The following is an 18028-nucleotide window of genomic DNA, read 5'->3' as shown; positions in this document are numbered from 1 at the left end:
ATTTGATCACTGAGCAGAGAAACAAAAGGGCTGGTGCAATTTAGCATGCACAGTACCAGCCACAAAAATCCTGCCACTAGCTTAAGAGGGGCTGTGAGTGACACAAGGCTTCCTAGGGGTGGGAAGGAAGTCTGTATTGGTGGAAGAAGGGAAACTTGGAAATTCCAGCTAACCTACAGAATATAGTGGGGGAAGATTACTTACACAGCCTTTGGGGGTCTGAATTTGAGGCAAATAAATTTCCCAGCCCTCACTCTACCTCATGAATGAGCAAATTCTGTGTCCATTTGTAACATCTTCAATAGGCATAGCTCAAAGTACTGTGGCTTGTTCTCTCTATTTTACATAGATATAGACACAGAGATGAACTGTTCACACTCATATGAATGAATCAATACCAGAACTGCAAACAGAACCCACGAAGCCTGGCTCCAAGATTCCCCTGACCCCCCACCTGCAGGAATCCTCACTTCCAATTTCAAAGCAAATCAATTTCACATAATAACAAATAACCCTGCAGCTGCAGAGGACAAGGAAGGTCCGACTATGGGGACACAAACCCCATAAGAACCTGACCCCAAAAGAAAGAAGACAATGCTCAAAACAACAGGCATAAAATTGGGAGCTCGCAGTTCATGCTGATCCTCAGAGTGGGGGTGGGGAGGGGGAGAGAGAAATTCTCCATGCTACCTTACACTGCACTGTTGGATCACTGGCCAAGTGCACATCAGTGGGGAGGGGTCCTCTGCAAAGAAAGGCATTGGGCCTAGGGAGGGAGGACCTGGTTCATCCTTCTGCACTCCAGGCCAGGGTTTAGAAAGGAGGCATGTTATTGAAGGGCCACCTTAGCTTCACATGAGGCTGGCTAGCTCATTCCTGTAGCATCTATCATCCTTGCAGACTGAGAGGGGGACATCAACAGGCAGTAAAATGTCCTTTTTATTTTAATGGCAAGAAACTACAACATCCAAACTGTCAAAGATGAAAAGTGAAGGGAGTGAAGGCTGCTGTCCAGGCACTTGGCCTGCCAGAGCCACAGTCCCAACAGTTACAAATATACAATCCTAAGAGTCTAGGAGACAGAAACCAGGCACTGCACAGAATCTCCACCCTCTGGTATTACAAAATACCCATCCCCTCGCATAAAAACAAGCCAGGCTTGGAATTGCACCGCAACTCAGCTCATGGACACACACAGGGACACGGGGGAAGTGACCAGCGTGTGTCTGAACTATCTGTACAAAGACTAAGAGAATGTACAAAACGGAGCGGGGAGGATGGGTTCAGGGTGTAAACACTTTCAGGCCAGACTCAGTGTCCCCGCAGAGAGAGCAGCTTGTGCAATTAATGAGACAGTGGGTCTGTCCTGCTGTGGGCTAGCAGGCAGCCCCATCAGGACGATGAGGCCCTTTATCCTGACCCTCTGCATCTGTGCAAGAGGGACATGGAACGTCATCCAGTGGTGCCCAGCAAATGATCACCAGCCTAAACTGGCTCAGAATCACCTTTCTCTTGAATGGACAAGGGCAAGGCCATGATGGTTCATCTGACCCAAGCAGCCTGGCCCCATTGCATGCCAGCGTCTTACTTCCCGGGGGTTGCTGCTGTACTATGTAGTTGGGTAGCACTTGTTTTATGGATGCAGACTTGCAAAACTACCATCTCACCCCATGCATTTGGACAGATGGGTCACTCTGTTCACTTGTACCCTGGGGCACAGCTGGATGCAAGAAAATCTCCCCTGCAAGGATGGTGAGTGCTGGTTGGTTAGCTGTGGGCTCCCCTCCCTCCGTATCTCTGCAGGCCCAAATACCACCTTTGCCTCCAAACCAGGCCATCTGGCTCGCAACTCATCAAGCATTGTGCCTGTGGTAGCCAGGCTTGTTGATTTTTGCCACACAGTTGTCCTCATGTAGGGGGTGGGTGGCTGTCCAAGCAGAGGATGAATAGCCACAGCACAGGAGGGGGACTCCCTGGTAGCAGCACTGATACAGTGCCCAAACAGGCTCAAGGCAGATTACAGCAGCTCCTAATGACACAAGCTCCACCACAACAGGAATAACAGCGGACGGGATGGGGGCAGTACAATTCTGCTTTTCTTCCACTCATGCTGGGAAGAGTGAACTACTGAAAACAAACATGCTAAAAAGCAGGTTTCCCCTTCCCCAGCTCTGTAAACCAAATGAACAAGCTGCCCCTCCCCTCCTGTGCCCCAAGCACAGGCTCCCACAGCCCCAGTGCTCAAAGACCTGCTAGGAGAGTGGAGCTCCCTCGTGCCTTGTTTCTCAGAGCGGTCTCGGTACCCAAGGCTGAAATGAACTCACTGGAAGGCTCTCGCCTCCTGGCTCCTTCAGGGCACACAATGGCCCCACTGAATCTTCATGTTTTGCTGCTTGTGCTCCACATCTGAGTTTCACCCCTGAACTACTCAGCTTCTGGCCTGGAAAGTCCTGCTGCTCCCACCCTAGCATACAGCCAGGTATGGGCCAGCTGGCTACCTCCTTGGTACATCACCCACACTCAGGATTAGGGCTTCCCACACAGCAGAAGGGTTAGCCTTATTATTCTGGAATGTGTGGGGCAGACTTCACCTGGAATTGGGGCCACTGCAGTGAGGAGGCTCCGACTCCCCTTCTTTATTTTTATGTCTATTGCAAAGGTGGCAAACGAAGTAGCTAAGAGCCAGGGAAGACGCATACTGCTGGGTGAGCACACAGCTCAAAGCAGCTCAGAGTAGACAGGAGGGGCCATGCACAGAGAACTGGGGGCACCAGCCCAGACAAGGAATCTGTTGAGGCAAGGGCATGAAAGCCCCCGAGCAAAGGGGAGGGAAGTATGCAGGGCTCAGTAGGGAGCAAAATGGTGGTGGGGGGAAGAGGGGGAAGAGTAGCAGCAAGGCGAGCCAAGGGACACAGGCTGCTTCTTGGGAAGCATGCTGATAGGAGCTGGGGTGGGCTTTGCTTAGCCAAAGCCCTGGGAATAGATTTTAAGAACTAAGCCTGCTCTGGCCATGGGTCCAGAGGGCTCAACAGGGCATCTTCTATCCCTTACATCTAGAGCTGTGGCTCACACACCCTGGGGCGCTTGTACAGATGCAGGCGCTGGCTCTCGGTATGGGAGCATCTAGTCTATGGTGCACTCCAAACTACGTGACTGCCCCAGCTGTACATTCAGAGGGCCCAGGGCAAGTGTTTGCAATGGGGGTGCTGGTACAGGAAGAACCCAGTACTATGGTTAACTACAAGCTCTCCCCCCAGCCTGGCAGCCTCCCTGCTGCATAAACAGCACATTTTTTTACCCACACTCAAAGCCTGCTGGTGTTCAGCAAATTAGAAACACATGTGAAGGAAGGGGAGCAGGAGATGAGCTTGGAGAGGGGAATCAGGAAAGTGAGGAGAGTGCCAGGAAGAGGAAGCCTGGAAGATCCGGGCACATCGCTGACATTTTGTTGCAGCATCAGGTTCCAACTTCGACCAGAGGACAGCTTGCCTGCCTCCACTGGACATACCAGGGGCTCCGGCAGCTGCACCGAGCCTCGGGGCAAAGGGAGGCAGGAGGAGGGAGAGGTGTTAGGTCTGGCTAGGTGAACTCAGTAGCACTTAACCACTCAGGCCCGCAAGCATCCCCACCTCTTCTGCCATCTGGAGAGCCAGCTAGCACCAAGTGCAGGAGCAGAGCTGCTTTCTGAGATTCCCTGGGGCTCTGCCAGGCGTGGTGTGGGCAGGCTCCTGGGGACGAGTGAGGGCAGTGCTAGTGGTGATGAGTCCAGTGCAAAGGCGGCACTTTGGAGCCACGACGGGCTGGCAGGTGGAGGCTGAACGCGAGCACCTAAGGGCTAGAGGCTGTTGAGGGGGCACCAGCCATTACTCCTGCCTACAAGGGCGGCACAGAGTCTCCATCTCTTCCCAGCCATGGAGATGGCTCCTACAGGACGCACAGGTAGGAGAGCTGCAGGAGCAGAGTCCATCCAGTGCAGGGGATATGGAATGTGGTTGGAGATGGGGGAAGGCAGCGAGCCAGGCTCTGAGTCCCAAATGTCCTCCATACAAATGAATACAGCCTCAACCAGGCCTGGGTCAGAGCTGCTGCCACCTCTTTCCCCTCCTCCTGGGACCAAGCAGAGATCCAGGGAGGGGTGGTCTGGACCCATAGCTCGGTGGTCGCCCTCCTGTCCTGCCCACACTGGCAGGACTGCGGGGTAAGGCACACTGAGCACTACACAGCCGTCTCCTGATCTTCCCGCTGGATCATCTGGTAGTGCTGTCGATTTTCGAGGTAGGCAGCCAGGTCAGAGTCATTGGCCTTCTCGGCTCTGTGCTTGGGGGTGTCTCCCTGTGCAGAGGAAGAAAAGCAGAGGTGAAACTCCGAACAGATCCCCAGGAGATCCCGCCCCACAGCCTGCAACAAGTGTGTGTCAGCGGGGCTTCTCTGCACCCAAGGGTCAGCATACGTGAGTCTGTTACAGCTCCAATCACAGAGCACTGAACCTACAGCTCAAGCTGTAGCAGCTTGTACTTTCAGCTCTGGTTGTCCCCAGCTCAGTCCAAGATGGCGGCCACCATGCTTTCAGCCCTTTCTCCCTGCCCTGCCATGGGATGTGCTGTGGGCTGACCATGGGCATAAGAGCTGCTGTCTCTACTCTTGGTGGGTTATCTTACTGTGTGGGGAGAGCTCTCTCGGCCTCTGCTCAGCATGAGTATCACGCTGCTCTTCTTCTATCACACGCCCATGTCCTTCCCTGGCCTAGCAGCTCTGTGCTTGGGGTAGCCCCCTGCCCTGGGCTTCCCCTTTCATGGGAGTGTATCTTGTAGCCTAGTGTGCTGGTTTTCTAATTGTGGGGCATGCACCCTGGTGGGGAGCCCCATTAAGTTCCTGGGAGGATGCGAGGACCTGGCTGCTTAAGAATTTTGTCTTGTTTCCGCTAAATCCTGTTGACAAAATAAAAATTCCTCCCACCAGCTGCCTCTCCTGTTCCAGCTGCTGTTGCCAGGCTGAAAGGTTGGAGGGGCCCTCAACTCACAGACCTCTCCCAAGACTGATGAACAGAGGCCCCCTGAGGGATGTAATTGCTCCCTGCCCCCATGGGCTCTTGTACATGTGTGCCATGGCTCACACCAGAGTCGGGTGCTTGCGGCCTGGGATGATTCTGGTAGGTCCAGAGGCAGGAGCACAAGGAGAAAGGTGCAGCCCACTTCTGTGTCCTGTTGGGGACTTGTAGAAATGCTGCTTTCCCCCAGAGCCACAGGCTGCGAGAGGGCAGAATCCAGGGTCAAACTGCTGCCGTCCATATTTGGTTCCCCACAGGACACGTGGCAGATGTGCAGTGCAATGTCCGCTGGTAACAGATTTGCCAGAAAGGGAGGGGAAGCAGGACTGGAAGAGGTGGGTGCCTTCTGGAAAGAATACTTAGATGTTTGCTAAGAGACGAGGAGAGATGCTAGCTAGATAAGCCCCAGTCAAGCCATTTCCATCTCCTGTGGGATGGAACAGAAACTGTCCTGTGTATCTCCCTCCTCAAGCACGGCACACAAAGATGACCAAAACTGGGGTCTCTAATCATTTTTAACCTGCTGCTTTCCCAGCTCTGTGGAGTCAGACTGGAGCGAGGGGGAAAGAGCTGGAAGGAGGAACGAGGTGTATGTCTGGGGAGAGCTTTGAAACACCATCCCTCCCCTTTGGTACCCCCCCAGTAACTGCTCCAGCTCCTCAAGGAGGCTCACATTTCACCAGCTTATTGCAGCCATCTGGACTGTGTCCACTAATGAACTCCCGCACTCCATAAAAAGCAAATCTGTTAACAGCTTTCAGCTCCATCTCCCCTCTCCTCCCTTCCCCCTCCCGCTCGTTAACTGCCCCAGCTTCTCCGGCTGAACAAACCCTCTGCTGAGCAGGGCCAAGGAAACCTTGGCACTCTGCCGCTTCCATTGAAAACCCCCTCTCCAAGGAGAGTGCAACTTACCCACACTGGCTCGCAGAGCTCAGCAGGGTGATGGCAGCCAGAACAAGGGGGAAGGGAACAAGCTTCTGGGACTACCCACATTTATATTTCATTTGGGCAAACAATGCTCAGACACGCAAGGGTCTCACAAACATGGATGCAGCTGCAGGCACAAGCCCACACACACAGAGGCACAAAGGCAGATAGATGCAAGGCACACACAGCCACTTGCAGTTTGTGTGTCTGTCTGCGGCGCGCGCGCGTGCACCCCCCCCCCCCAGGATCTCAAAGATCTTTCCCCTGATAGGGTTGGAGCTAGGGTGTTGTGTTTCACTGCCCAGTGCTCCTCCACGGGTCTCCTCTCAGTACGCAGAAGCTAAACACTCATTGACCGAAAGGAAATACTAGGTTTCCCTTCTGACTGCATAAGTCCCGATGCTGTGCTGCCTGCTGGAGTTTGCAGACACAGCCTGAAACAAGAGCTGCAAGGGGCCCTCCGCACGGCCCAACTGATTCATGTAACATGATGCAGACCATTCTACCCTGGTTTGCTCTGCCAAACCAGGCAGTGTGGGGGATCAGACTGGACTGTACACACATTACCAAACTGTATTCCAGCTCTGTAAGGATCAGGGTTCACGTATGGGCTTCCAGAATGCGGTTTGTTCTTGTCCTTACTACAGGAAAGTTCTAAGCAGTCAGTGCTGTTGAGGATGCAGGACTTCCTAAACCAGTCACAAGCCCAGACATGCATTTATACAAGCAGATACACCCCAGCAGGCCCACTTTCCTATGCTAGGCAGTCAATTCTGGAACAAATTCTCTTCAGCATGACTCAGAGGGGCCACTTGTCCCCGAGAACTCAAGGTAACAAACATCCGGGCCCTTCTCACTTCAAAGAGGATTCCATGCCCAGAAATCTTGCGGTGCGACCTTAGCAAAACTGCCCTGGCAAAGTCTTCCGAGTCCTCAGCCTACCTTGGTCCCTTTCTCCTTTGTTTCTATGCACTCAACGTGCAGCCACCAAAGCCATTTCTGACCCAGGCACATCCCGAGGCCTGAGCCATTCGCTGGAAGTCAGGAAAGCAGGGCAGCTGCTGGTGAGTATTTGTAAAACATCTCCCTGGCTGCTGGCAAAGGGCTTGATCTTGGCCTAAAGCATTTAAAAGCTTGTATAGCCTCATTAGACTTGGCTCTCCAGGTGAGCTTCTGCGCTGTGGCCCAGCCCCTGGGAACCTCTGGCACCAAGACATGACTGCACCTCTTGGCTAGCCACCAACTCCCCGAGTTGGCCCGGCACCGAGATGCTATTATGTTCCCTGTGCTCCATCCCAACTCACAGCTTGACACTTCTGCTTCCCTGCCACCGTATGCCAGTCCCTGGGAACCTCTTGTATCAAAACATAACCTTGCCCTCTTCGATGCAAGTCCTCTGGCAGAGACATGACTTCATCCCAGTCCCTACGGCTTGGGCCTCACACGCTGCTGGCACCAGGACACAACTGAATCTATTCTGCATGTAAGTAGCGCTGCCTGAGCCACTCGCTAACACTCTGTGGGGCTGTTCCAAAGCATCTCTCAGAGATCCCCGTCCCCACACTTAGGAGAGCTGACAGTGGTGCTGGGCAGGGAATGGTCTGGTGAGACTATCCTTGCAATGACCTCAGACAGTGGGAAGGGGGAAAAAGCATTCCAGCCAGTTGCCACAGGGACAGCAGGCAAGAGCTAGGAGAAGACATATTTAACCCTTTATGCAGCTGCAGGGTTCTGCTCCATGAGGGGAAAGGGCTAGGTGAGACAGACCCAGGAACCCCCTTCATGCAGGGAATATGTGGCACATTTGACTGGGCTCCAAACTCGTGCTCTAATGTTCCCTTCACTGCTCCTCAGTCTTCTCCATCTCTGCGCCAGCCACTCACCCATGCCCCATGTACACCCTTGTTCCTAGCACTCCTACTTCCCATTCACAGCCCCTCTGACCTTACCTGCAGGTCTGTTTTCATGAGTGAAGCCCCAGCCTCCACAATGTAGTGGCAGATGGTGCGCTGGCGCAGGGCAGCTGCCTGGTGCAAACTGGTCTCACCACTGGGCAGAAGAGAAAAGAGAGATTCCCAGGCAAAGTGAGAAGTGACACACACACAGGCTGCGGGGAGGAAGCCAGTCTGGTAAGGGAGGCGAATTCAGTCTGGCCACAGTGCTTCACCAGCAAACCCTACTCCTGCCCCAAAGAACACCAGGGTGGGAGCAGAATTCAGTACCTGGGATTGTGTGGTGGTGGCTGGAGGCTGCAGTGAAGGCAGGTGGTTACAGAACACAGAGGGTCTGGGCAACAAATAATACAAACCAGCAAGCAACTTACTTCTCTTCTTCTGTTGCATCCAGGATCTCCGCAGGGGCTGGGGAGAGAGAGATAATGTAGGGCCATGAGACCGGCTTGCTTGACAGAATTTCTTGCGCACTTCCTCAGCAATGCAAAGGCTAGTCTCTTCTCACACACTTCAGGTCTCCTGCACAACACTGTGGAGACCTCGTCTGGTATGTGAGCGAGTCCCACTCAGCTAGGGAGATAGCTGCCTGGGAACAGTGGTAGGAGCTGGCCATTAGGATTTGGGAGGAGTTGCTGCCTCTGGACCCAAATACAGATAAATGCAAAAGAAAAATCCACCCTCATTCTGGTGAGACCCACCAAAACCCAACCTGTGAGCTGCCCCCTGTGAACTGGCAAAAGCAGGTAACTAGCAAACATGCTTCCCAGAGAGAGGGGTATCAACAGGGATGCTGCAGTGCACAGACAGAAGATCCAGGCAGCCAAACTCAAAATGCACCAACACACACAGGCCATGTTGCAGCCTCAGTTATTTCTCCGAAGCCAAAGGCATTATACAGGCCTGAGGCTGAACCTGGCCTTGTTTGCCCGCAATAACACATACAACAGGAAGAGGAGGATACGGGAAATTTCCCAAGCCTAGCAGGGAGGACAGAGGTCACCACAAACCCAACAAGGCAGAGAGGGGCATCTGCACACTAGCAGCATCCCTTTGGAGCAGAGACTCATAGGGAGGCTGAGTGAATTTGGCCTCCATCCCTCTGTGTCAGCTCTAGAGGCCAGGATGCCCCCCTCCCAAAGCTGTTCCACCAGCCAGATCCAGGTCCCACTTACCATTCTTGAGGATGTATTTAACAATCTCCTTGCTCCCCGATTTAACGGCATGGTGCAGCACGGTCTGACCCGAGGGGTCTCGCATCATCAGGTCCTCTCCCGCCTGGTGCAGCTCTTGGAACTACAGGAGCATAAGTCAGCTCTGGGTTAACTTTTGCTACTCAGGCCTCTGAGCACCTGAGCAACAGCCGTGCCTGTGGGAAGGCCCTTCCCATCAGACCCTGCGGAAAGGCCCTTCCCATCAGACCCTGCAGGGCTGGCCTTTGCCAGCTGAACCTACAGCAAGATGACCAAATATTTCCAACCGTGAAGGGGACTGAACCACTTGCTAAGCTCTACCAACAAGGCTACGGCCGCCTTCATCTAACACGGCATGTGCCAGGGCTCCTCCCTCAACAGGATTTCTTGTGAGCCTGTCTGGACCCCATCCGGCACTGCTCGGGGGGAGCTCACACTGCTAAGGACTCGCCACGCACTGCTGTGAGGAAGGAGTCACAGCTGGGGCTGGCAGGGCAAAGACAGAGCCTGGCTAGGAGGCACCATTACGGTGTTGGAGAAGGGAGGCTCACACCACACTGGGGTTCTAGCTAGCTGCTGTGGAGAAAGGCACGGCACACCCCTAGCTCAGAGGCTGGGCTCATGGCCTCTGGCAGCTCTTACCTTCTGGAAATCATTACTCTTGGCAGCAGCTATCAAAGCATTATCTGCAAAGAGGAGACGCTGGTCAGGATGATAGAAGCCAAGCAGGAGCTGGGGAGAGAGTGCAGGAGAGATTCTCTCTCTCTCTCTCCCTGCACATACACTGAGGGCTGAGCTGCCATGTATCCTGCAATAGGGCAGGTGAGGAGCAGCCGCTTTTTCCCAGGCTTCCATTTCGGTCTCTCCTGGGCGTGGCCAGGGCATAAGAGGCCGTTTTAATGGCAGAGTGATGGTGCCCGCCCCAGGCCAGGACACATCATGCACTTCTGGAGCTGCGCAGGGACACAGCTCTCAGCCTGTTAGTGCCTGTACAACAGGAAAACAACAAGGAGTCCCGGGCACTTTAAAGACTAAGCAGTTCATTAGGACTTGCTGTGCACTGCTGAGAGGAAGGAGTCACAGCTGGGGCTGGCAGGGCCAGAACAGAGCTTAGATGCCACCGGACTCCTTGGTTGTTTTGGCTGAAACAGACTAACATGGCCACCCCTCTGGAACCTGTGCAATGGGAGTGGCTGGAGGCAAGTTACTCCAGCACCAGTCTGTGCCGACGCCTTGCTCCAAGCATGAGCAGGGCCAAAAATCTCCCCACCCTCTCCTGAGCATCAAGGTGCTGCCTCGTGGCATCCCTGGGCCTGGAATTCCCACGAGTCCAATCCCTTGTGCAAGGCTTGGAAAGAGCAGTTTGGAGGAGTCTGGAGATCAGCAGCCATTGGACAGGTTGGTTTTGCCTGTAACATGGCCTGCACCAGAGGGTCTGTGTGTGTGGGAGAGGGAGGTCAGCTTTATAACAAGGGGTAGCCCTAGGGCTGGGGGAGAGGTAAGGAGAAAATGGGGTAGCTGATGGGATGGGATGTGAGGGGAGAAACACCTGTGGGAGTGGAGGAATCACAGCACATTTTGGGGGCAAGGCTAGGCCCCAGCTCGGACACAGTCCAGAAGGAATGTTTGCAAAGCCCTGGGAAAAGGAACTCCTGAGGTGCAGGGGGAGGAGCAGGGTAAAGGGCAAACGTGGAGGTCCCCAGGGAGCTGGCCAGCTGGGATGCCTCTCACCAGTGATTCACTCACACATTCAGGACCCAGCTCTGTTCAAGCTCCAGGAAACTCTTTCCATTTGCTCAGCTGAGGGAGGCCCCTGACCTTGTGCTCCCGCTCCCAGAGCTCCAACTGGTGCCTGGCAGAGATAAACTCCACCCCCCAACAACACAGCTCCAGGCCTGGGCTCTGCAGGTGGGAGATTAACCTCACCACCCTGTCATTTCCTGCTCTCTGCAACTGGGAGCGCCACACTTCACAAGCAGGCTGGGAAAAGGCTCCCTGCCCTGCTCTGCTCTGCTGTGCAAGCAAATGTCTATTGGGCCTCTCCAACCGGTCACTCCTGCTGCTCTCCTCGGGGCACCTCCCCTATATTCTCAGCCCCTGCCACAGCAGGGAAGGAAAATGTGATCCCCCCTGAATGGCTGTGCACGGTGCAGTCACAGCAGCCCCAGGTGAGACCTGCTCCCTCACCACCCCATAGACTGTGTAGTGTCTCAGCAGTGTCATGAGATGCCAGCAGGGGCTGGTCTCTCCAGACTTCCATCACCCCAGTTTTCTTAGATGAAGATAATTTTTGGTTTGTGAGCAGCACAGAATCAGGGCAGAGACTCAGGAGCATCCACTAGTGAGACAGGGGCATGAGACATGCCAGAGGCCTGCTGTGCAGACTGAAAAACTCACCTTCGGGGCAGGAGCAGCCCTTTTCTTCTGAGCTGAAGATAAGAGAAGGAGAGATTGAGAACTAATGCTGCCAAAGGCCATGATAAGCAAGTCTTCTACAGCAAATTCCCTCCCCTCCCTTCTCCTCCCCACAGGCACAGCCCCTGCTAGCAATCTTTGCTGGGACAGGCCTGGACTGGTTGGGAACTTCTTGTGATGAAGTGGGAATTTTCGTTAATATTTTATGAATCCTCTTTGTGCCTCAGTTTCCCCTATGTGCTGCTCTGGTAAATATGGGGTAGAAAAGGACTGTTTGCTCAAATGTAGATATGGGTGCTGCCTGAATGTCTGGGGCTCGGTCCCTACATCACTGGAGCCTCTGAAAAGACAATGGTAAATTGAATTGAGACCTAGCAATTAGGGATGTGAAGGTTTAACCAGTAAGCCTCACTCTTATGGTTAAGGTTAACCAGTGGACATGGAGCAACTCTAGCAAACTAGCCACACTCAACCGGCCAAAGAGCCACGTGTAGCTAGTGGCTAGTGTGTAGGACAACACAGGGTTAAATGATATGTTTAAATGGTTAGCCAATTAAACAAGATTTTACATCCCTACTAATAATTGACAACCAAGAGATGTAGACTTCCCTGCCTCATGGGGAGTGGAGGTGGAACAGCATATTCCCAGGTCTGGTCCAAAGGATGGGGGAGATTGAGATGGAGGGGTAAGTGTTGGCTGCTGGAGGCAGCCAGGGAGGCTCTCACCTGGAGTCTGACCAAGGACAGAGAGACACAGCTCTTGAACAAGGAGGTTCACTTCAGCATGGCTAGGCTCTGGGCTAACCAGATGGACTTTAATCTTTGGTCTTCTATGCTCACCTAAGGGCTTGCTATGCTTTGTTCCAGATGACTTATAACCCCCCTTTGACAGTGCTGCATGAGTGTTGCTGCACATGCCTGGCAAGGTGCATTAATCCCCAAGACATGCACAAATCTCCTGCTGCAGCTGGATTTGCTAAATGGTGCTCACAGTGCGAAGCAGCAGTGCCACGGACCCAAAGGTCCAGTTTGTGGAGGTGTGTAGCTGTGTGGCCTACCCTGGGGGAAGTGAGACACCCTTTGGGGGGCTGGCACACTGAAGGGGATCCTCCCAGATACTGTTCCAAGGCTGGGATCCTAGCACTGACTCAGCCCCCCTGTCAGAGCCCTGGAGAAGAGAATCACAGAATTAGAAGCCTAGGTGGGAGCTCCAGAGGGCACCTAGTCCAGCCCACCGTGCTGAGGCAGGGCCAAACAAACCTACACCATCCCAGATAAGTGTCTGCCCAACCTGTCCTTAAAAACCTCCAGTGATGGGGATTACACAGCCTCTGTTAAAGCAACAAAGGGTTCTGTGGCACCTTATAGACTAAGTGATGAAGTGGGTCTTTGCCCACGAAAGCTTACGCTCCAATACATCTGTTAGTCTATAAGGTGCCACAGGACTCCTTGTCGCTTTTGCAGATCCAGACTAACACAGCTACTCCTCTGATACTTGACAACCTCTGTTGGAAGCTTTAGTCCACAGCCCAGCTACCTCGAGAGCTAGGAAGTTTTTCCTACTATCTAACCTAAATTTCTCTTGATGCAGATTAAGCCCTTTATGTCTACCTTCACTGGACATGAAGGACAACCGATTGCCATCCTCCGTATAACAGCCCTGAACATATCTGTAACACTTAACAGGTCGCCCCTCAGTCTTTTTTTCTGAAGATGGAACATGCCCAGTGTTTTTAACCTTTCCTCACAAGTCAGATTTCCTAAAACCTTTTATCATTGTTGCTGCTCTCCTCTGCACTCTCTCCAATTCGCCTACATCTCTCCTAACATGAGGTGCCCGGAACTGGACCTAGCACTCCAGCTGAGGCCTCAGCAGCGCTGAGTACAGCATGACAAATACCTCCCATGTTTACACAGGACACCCCTATTAATACACCCCAGAAAGACATTAGCCATTTTCACAACTGCATCACACTGTTATTCGTATTCCATTTGTAAACCACTAGAACCCCCAGATGCTCCTTCAGTAGTATGGCCACTTGGATAGTTATTCCCAATTTTGCAGCAGTACATCTCATTTTTTTCCTCCCTAACGAAGTACTTTGCACTTGCTTTTATTGAATGTCACCTTACTGATTGCAGACCAATTCTCTAACCAATCGAGATTGTTTTGAATTCTCATCATGCCTTCCAAGGCGCTTCCATCTTCTGCCAGTTCGGTGTCATACGCCCATTTTGTAAGAATCCTTTTCACTTTGCTATCCAATCACTAATAAAGATATTGAATAGTGCCAGGCCCAGAAATGGCCTCAGTAGGCCCCCCTAGATATACCCTCCCTGTTTGACAGTGAACCATTGAGAACTACTATTTTGTACAGTTTTTCAATCAGTTGTGTAGCCACTTTATAGTAATCTCATCTAGTCCACATTCCTCTAGTCTGCTTATGACAACGTCACACAGGACTGCATCAAAAGCCTTACTAAAAATCAAGATACATCATGTCAATTGCTTCCCTTATCCACTAGATGAGTAACCCTGTTAAAGAAGGAAATTAGGTTCACTTGGCATGACTGTTCTTGACAAACCCATCCTAGCTATTGCTGAAAATGCTATTATCTTCCCAATGCTTACCAATTGAAAGGCTGAGGGAATTAGCCATGCCTCAGCAACGACACTCATGCCTTTTCTTGACTTGGGTTTCTTTCTCCTGCCTGGCCCATCCTCCATCACCTATTTCTTCCCTTTCCAGCTGTCAGTGACACTTATGCCTATCCCAGCTCTGTGACTCTCATGCTTTCCAAGGAGCCATCTTCCTTTGCCATATGCATTAGCGCTGGCTAACAAGTTCTGGAGTCTGAGTCAACCCTGGGCTTATGCAGCTAAGCTAGAACCATGGGTGCAAACCTGCAATGCAGTCCCACTGTCCCACAATCACCCCTTGTGAGGGCAGGACACGTGTGGGGGAGGAAAGGGAAGATTGCCAGTCTCCATAGAGACCAGCCCAGCTGTCTTTTGCAGCAACCTGAAGAGAAAATTCTTGCTCGCATGTCACACAGAACTGCTGTTTCACTTTGGAGCTCATGCTTCAGAGCTGCTAAGTTAGGGTCAGACCTCTCAAGCTGGTCCTTCTTCCACTCCTCCCTCAGACTCTTCTCTCCATCCCACCAGGACATTCTCACCTGCAGACGAGAGTGGTCAGGCTCACCTGAGGGCTGGCGAGGAGGGTGGAGAGGATGAGGAAGAAGGGAAAGCGAAATGGTGTCCTGTGGGTATGGAGGACGAGTTATCGAGGTCAGGCATGGCGGGCGAGGTGCCCACGTTCTGGGTGATCACCAGCTCCGGGTCCAGCACAAAGAGCTCATCTTGGGAAATCTCAGTCACGTAGTTGAGGTGCTCCTGAAAGGCAGAGATCAGCCTGTTGGAGAGGGGATCCACCCACCCCAGGCCAGTCACCCTGGGGAAACACCCCCCTTGCGGCCAGAGCAATACTCTTTGGGGTGATGGACCATGACAGCTCAACGGGGCTAGGAGTGGGGTTGGGCCATGGGATGGCACCTAGGAGAGCTGCTCATGGTGACTAGCAGGGTCTCCAGCCTCCTGCAGATCATAGGCTGTTTCTAGTTGACTTTTAAGCTGTCTCCCTTTTCCTGGCCAACTCTTCCATAGCCGTGCACATCTCACACCAGGGCATCTCCAAAGACTCCACTGCAACATCCCTTCTCCAAACCCCTGCCCCCATCTCTTGTTAGGACCCTATGCAATCCCTTTCCACCCTTAGCTGTTACCCCAGGATGATGTTTGCAGACTGTCTGCAAACGGCGAGCGCTCCTGAGCCAGACGTGCCCTGCGTGGGTGTGCAAGAACCGCACAGGAAGGGACTATCTCCCTGCATCTTGACGTGAGGCTTCTTGGCTTGGGAGACTCACAGCTGATTCCAGGCGAGGTCTCTCCAGAGCCTTGGACAGAGAGACTGGTCCCTATTCTCTCTCTGTCTCTCACCCATTCCAGCGCTCTGTGTTCACCTCCATTGAAGATCATGGTTTCGGGTTATTTTTCCCAGCTGCAGTATCTACATTTCCCCAGCTGAGTCTCACTAAGACTACGAAACGCTGATCCTACGCCTGGGCTACGCCCCAGCCCCTTTACATCATTCCAGCAGCATAATGGGCCTGGTGCCCATCAGATCTCCATTCTGGGAATAACCCAGGAGAAGATGGATTTTCCAGGGAGTGGGGCCAGCAGCATGTCCCTCTGCTGTCCTCAGGCCATGTGTGTGAGGGAGGAGGGGAGTCTGGAGATGCTTTAAGCTCTAGCTATTGTGGGATGCCATGTAGTCCCCCCTCAGGGACAGCTGTATCTAGGGTGCAAGTTAGAGCTGTCTCTGGGACTCCTCTGCTTATAATGGGGGCTGATTTAGTTTCCAATAGCCTTAGAGTCAAAGTGGTACAGAGGTAGCTAAAGTCAACCTAGGGACCGAGGCTGAAGAAGTTGAAGAGGCACCTGAAGCATCTAATACCAGCTGATCCCAGGAGTGCCTGACTGCACAGGGAAGAGCATCTCTATTTCCTGAGGCTTACAACCTTCCCGGGAAACTGTATCCCCTTGTCCATAACGTGATCACAGGACATGGGCAGCATGGGACAAAGCAGACTAAGCAGCGGGCCTGGTGCACAGATGTGTCTGAACGTACGAGCGCTGCTGGCTAAGCAGAGCAGCACAACAGTGCCTTGGTCCCCACCATCCCTATGAACGAGGCTGCACTCACCTGTGCCCGGTCTATCCTGTAAAACCGATCCGCTGTAGTTGCTACAACAGAGAGAGAGAGAAAGAACGTGATTCGGGCCCCCAGAATCTAGCAAGCGACAAGGAAGCAAAGGGACTGCCTATAATCACTGCATCCCACTCTTGGGCAACATGACACGGTTCAGTCACCTTATCACCCCTGAATGAGCATAGACACGTAACCACAGGAACAGAGTTAACTCCGGACCAGGAACAGCCCATCAATGTCTGCAATATGCCCTAAAGACAAGTTGGTTCTCTTCACAGACTACAGACTGCAGCACACAACGTTCCAGTTTGTCTGAGCAGCCAGTCCTCGCTCTAGGCTCTGATCACCTTTTGGAGTAGGCAGAGGCAGCAAGGCAGAGGCAAGCAACACCTGGCTGCCTTCAGCTGTCTGGGGACTGTATAGCAGAGCCTTCCCTGAGCAGGCTGCGGAGATGACAGCCCACCACTGTCAGGACTTGGACCGGGGAGAGATTATTCCTTCTGCTTAAACACACTCCTGGCCACTTTTATTGTGACACAATAGCTGCAGGGACAGAGAACAGCCAAGATGGAGAGCTCAGGCCTTTCTGTTCTCCACTCTCAGGGACTTGGTGCCTCTCACGTTTTTCATTCTTGACTATGGCTCATAAACTGGATCTAGGCCTTCTATATTGTCCCTGGCTTTGATATGGCACACTTCCCCAGAGGCGGGTGGGATGGACATTGATCCCTGTCCCTTTGGATGACAGCAGTCTAAAACAAGCACTCAAAATCCACTCTCCTAGTGGGAGCTAAGAACTGTACTCAAGTGGGTCCACAGTTTGTCCCTCTGTCCTGGGTGCTTGTAGCTCTCTCTGCTGAGCACCTGCTCCAGGGACAGAAGAGCCCTCCCCCCCAACCACTGATATACTGGGGCACGAGGAGCAGAGTGGTCCGGGCGGGGGGGGGGGGGGGGAGAGAAGAGAGGATGTTTGGGAAGCACTTAGCAATTCTGGGATGCAGACAGTAACTATGAAAATCACCATCAAAATCCCACGAGGTGAAGGAAGCCCAGTAAGGGAGCGGGGGCTCCTAAGCCTTGTTGCAATATGGTGGGTAGGGCGGGGACAGGCCAGGGTTAGTGGGCTCCAGTACTTGACGGGCATTTTCTCCATGGACTCTGTGCCCCCCCACTGGGCTGAGGACTGCTGCCCAGGCTGGGGTTGCTATGGCTGGGCCCTAAAGGGACTGGGGAATTCTCTCTAGGAACAGAACAGAATGTGGGGGAGGGGTGTCCATGACACAAGCCAGAGCAGATTAGAGGAGTGAAAGGGCCCGTTTATCCTGTCCCTGCAAGAGATTTACAGCCACAGAGCTGCTAACGAAGGTCTGTAATTCAGCCACTTTAATGAGCCTGCGCTGCCCTTGAATGCAGCTCCAGCCTCTTTCCTGACACATTTTCCTCAGTGCCGAACCTGCTGCTGGGAAACCAGCGAAAGGAGGAAATAACCCACAGCAGCAATATCTGGGAGCAGGGACCATGTGAGTGGTGTCTATCCCACTCCCACAGGGTGGGACCCCACATTCTTAAGGTAGGGTGGGGAGGGAGGTGGATCTTCCGCTAGTCTAATGGATAAGACATCAGCCTCTGGAGCTCGGGGTTGCGGGTTCACTTGGCTTGGGTTGCCACCGCTAGCCAAACTCCAAGGGCTACGCTGGCCCCCTTGCTGGGGATTGTTCCTGACAT

The 18028-nt window shown here is 53.0% G+C and overlaps 1 protein-coding gene across 9 annotated transcripts in view; it reads right to left on the bottom strand.

Annotated features, from left to right (window-relative positions):
* Nucleotides 1-921: 921 nt before the first annotated feature.
* Nucleotides 922-18028, bottom strand: part of DGKZ (diacylglycerol kinase zeta) — an 89253-nt gene continuing 72146 nt past the window's right edge. For 5 of the 9 annotated variants that reach the window (XM_075927589.2, XM_089778560.1, XM_089778559.1 and 2 more), the window contains 9 exons: nt 16298-16338; nt 14738-14928; nt 11514-11545; nt 9759-9802; nt 9099-9219; nt 8298-8334; nt 7924-8023; nt 5116-5393; nt 922-4332 (listed from right to left, as the gene is read on the bottom strand). In XM_075927589.2, the coding sequence (XP_075783704.1) occupies nt 4248-4332; nt 5116-5393; nt 7924-8023; nt 8298-8334; nt 9099-9219; nt 9759-9802; nt 11514-11545; nt 14738-14928; nt 16298-16338 (929 nt within the window). In that variant the 3' untranslated portion in view covers nt 922-4247. The remainder of the gene's footprint in view (nt 4333-5115; nt 5394-7923; nt 8024-8297; nt 8335-9098; nt 9220-9758; nt 9803-11513; nt 11546-14737; nt 14929-16297; nt 16339-18028) is intronic. The other 4 variants (XM_089778562.1, XM_075927590.2, XM_075927586.2 and 1 more) reach the window with 1 other exon arrangement.

Source organism: Pelodiscus sinensis, chromosome 5 (genome assembly GCF_052426305.1).
Source record: "Pelodiscus sinensis isolate ZL-2025 chromosome 5, ASM5242630v1, whole genome shotgun sequence".
In the NCBI taxonomy this organism is placed as follows: domain Eukaryota; kingdom Metazoa; phylum Chordata; order Testudines; family Trionychidae; genus Pelodiscus; species Pelodiscus sinensis.
The sequence above is the reverse complement of the archived record's forward strand: the minus strand, read 5'-3'. Positions and strand labels throughout refer to the sequence as shown.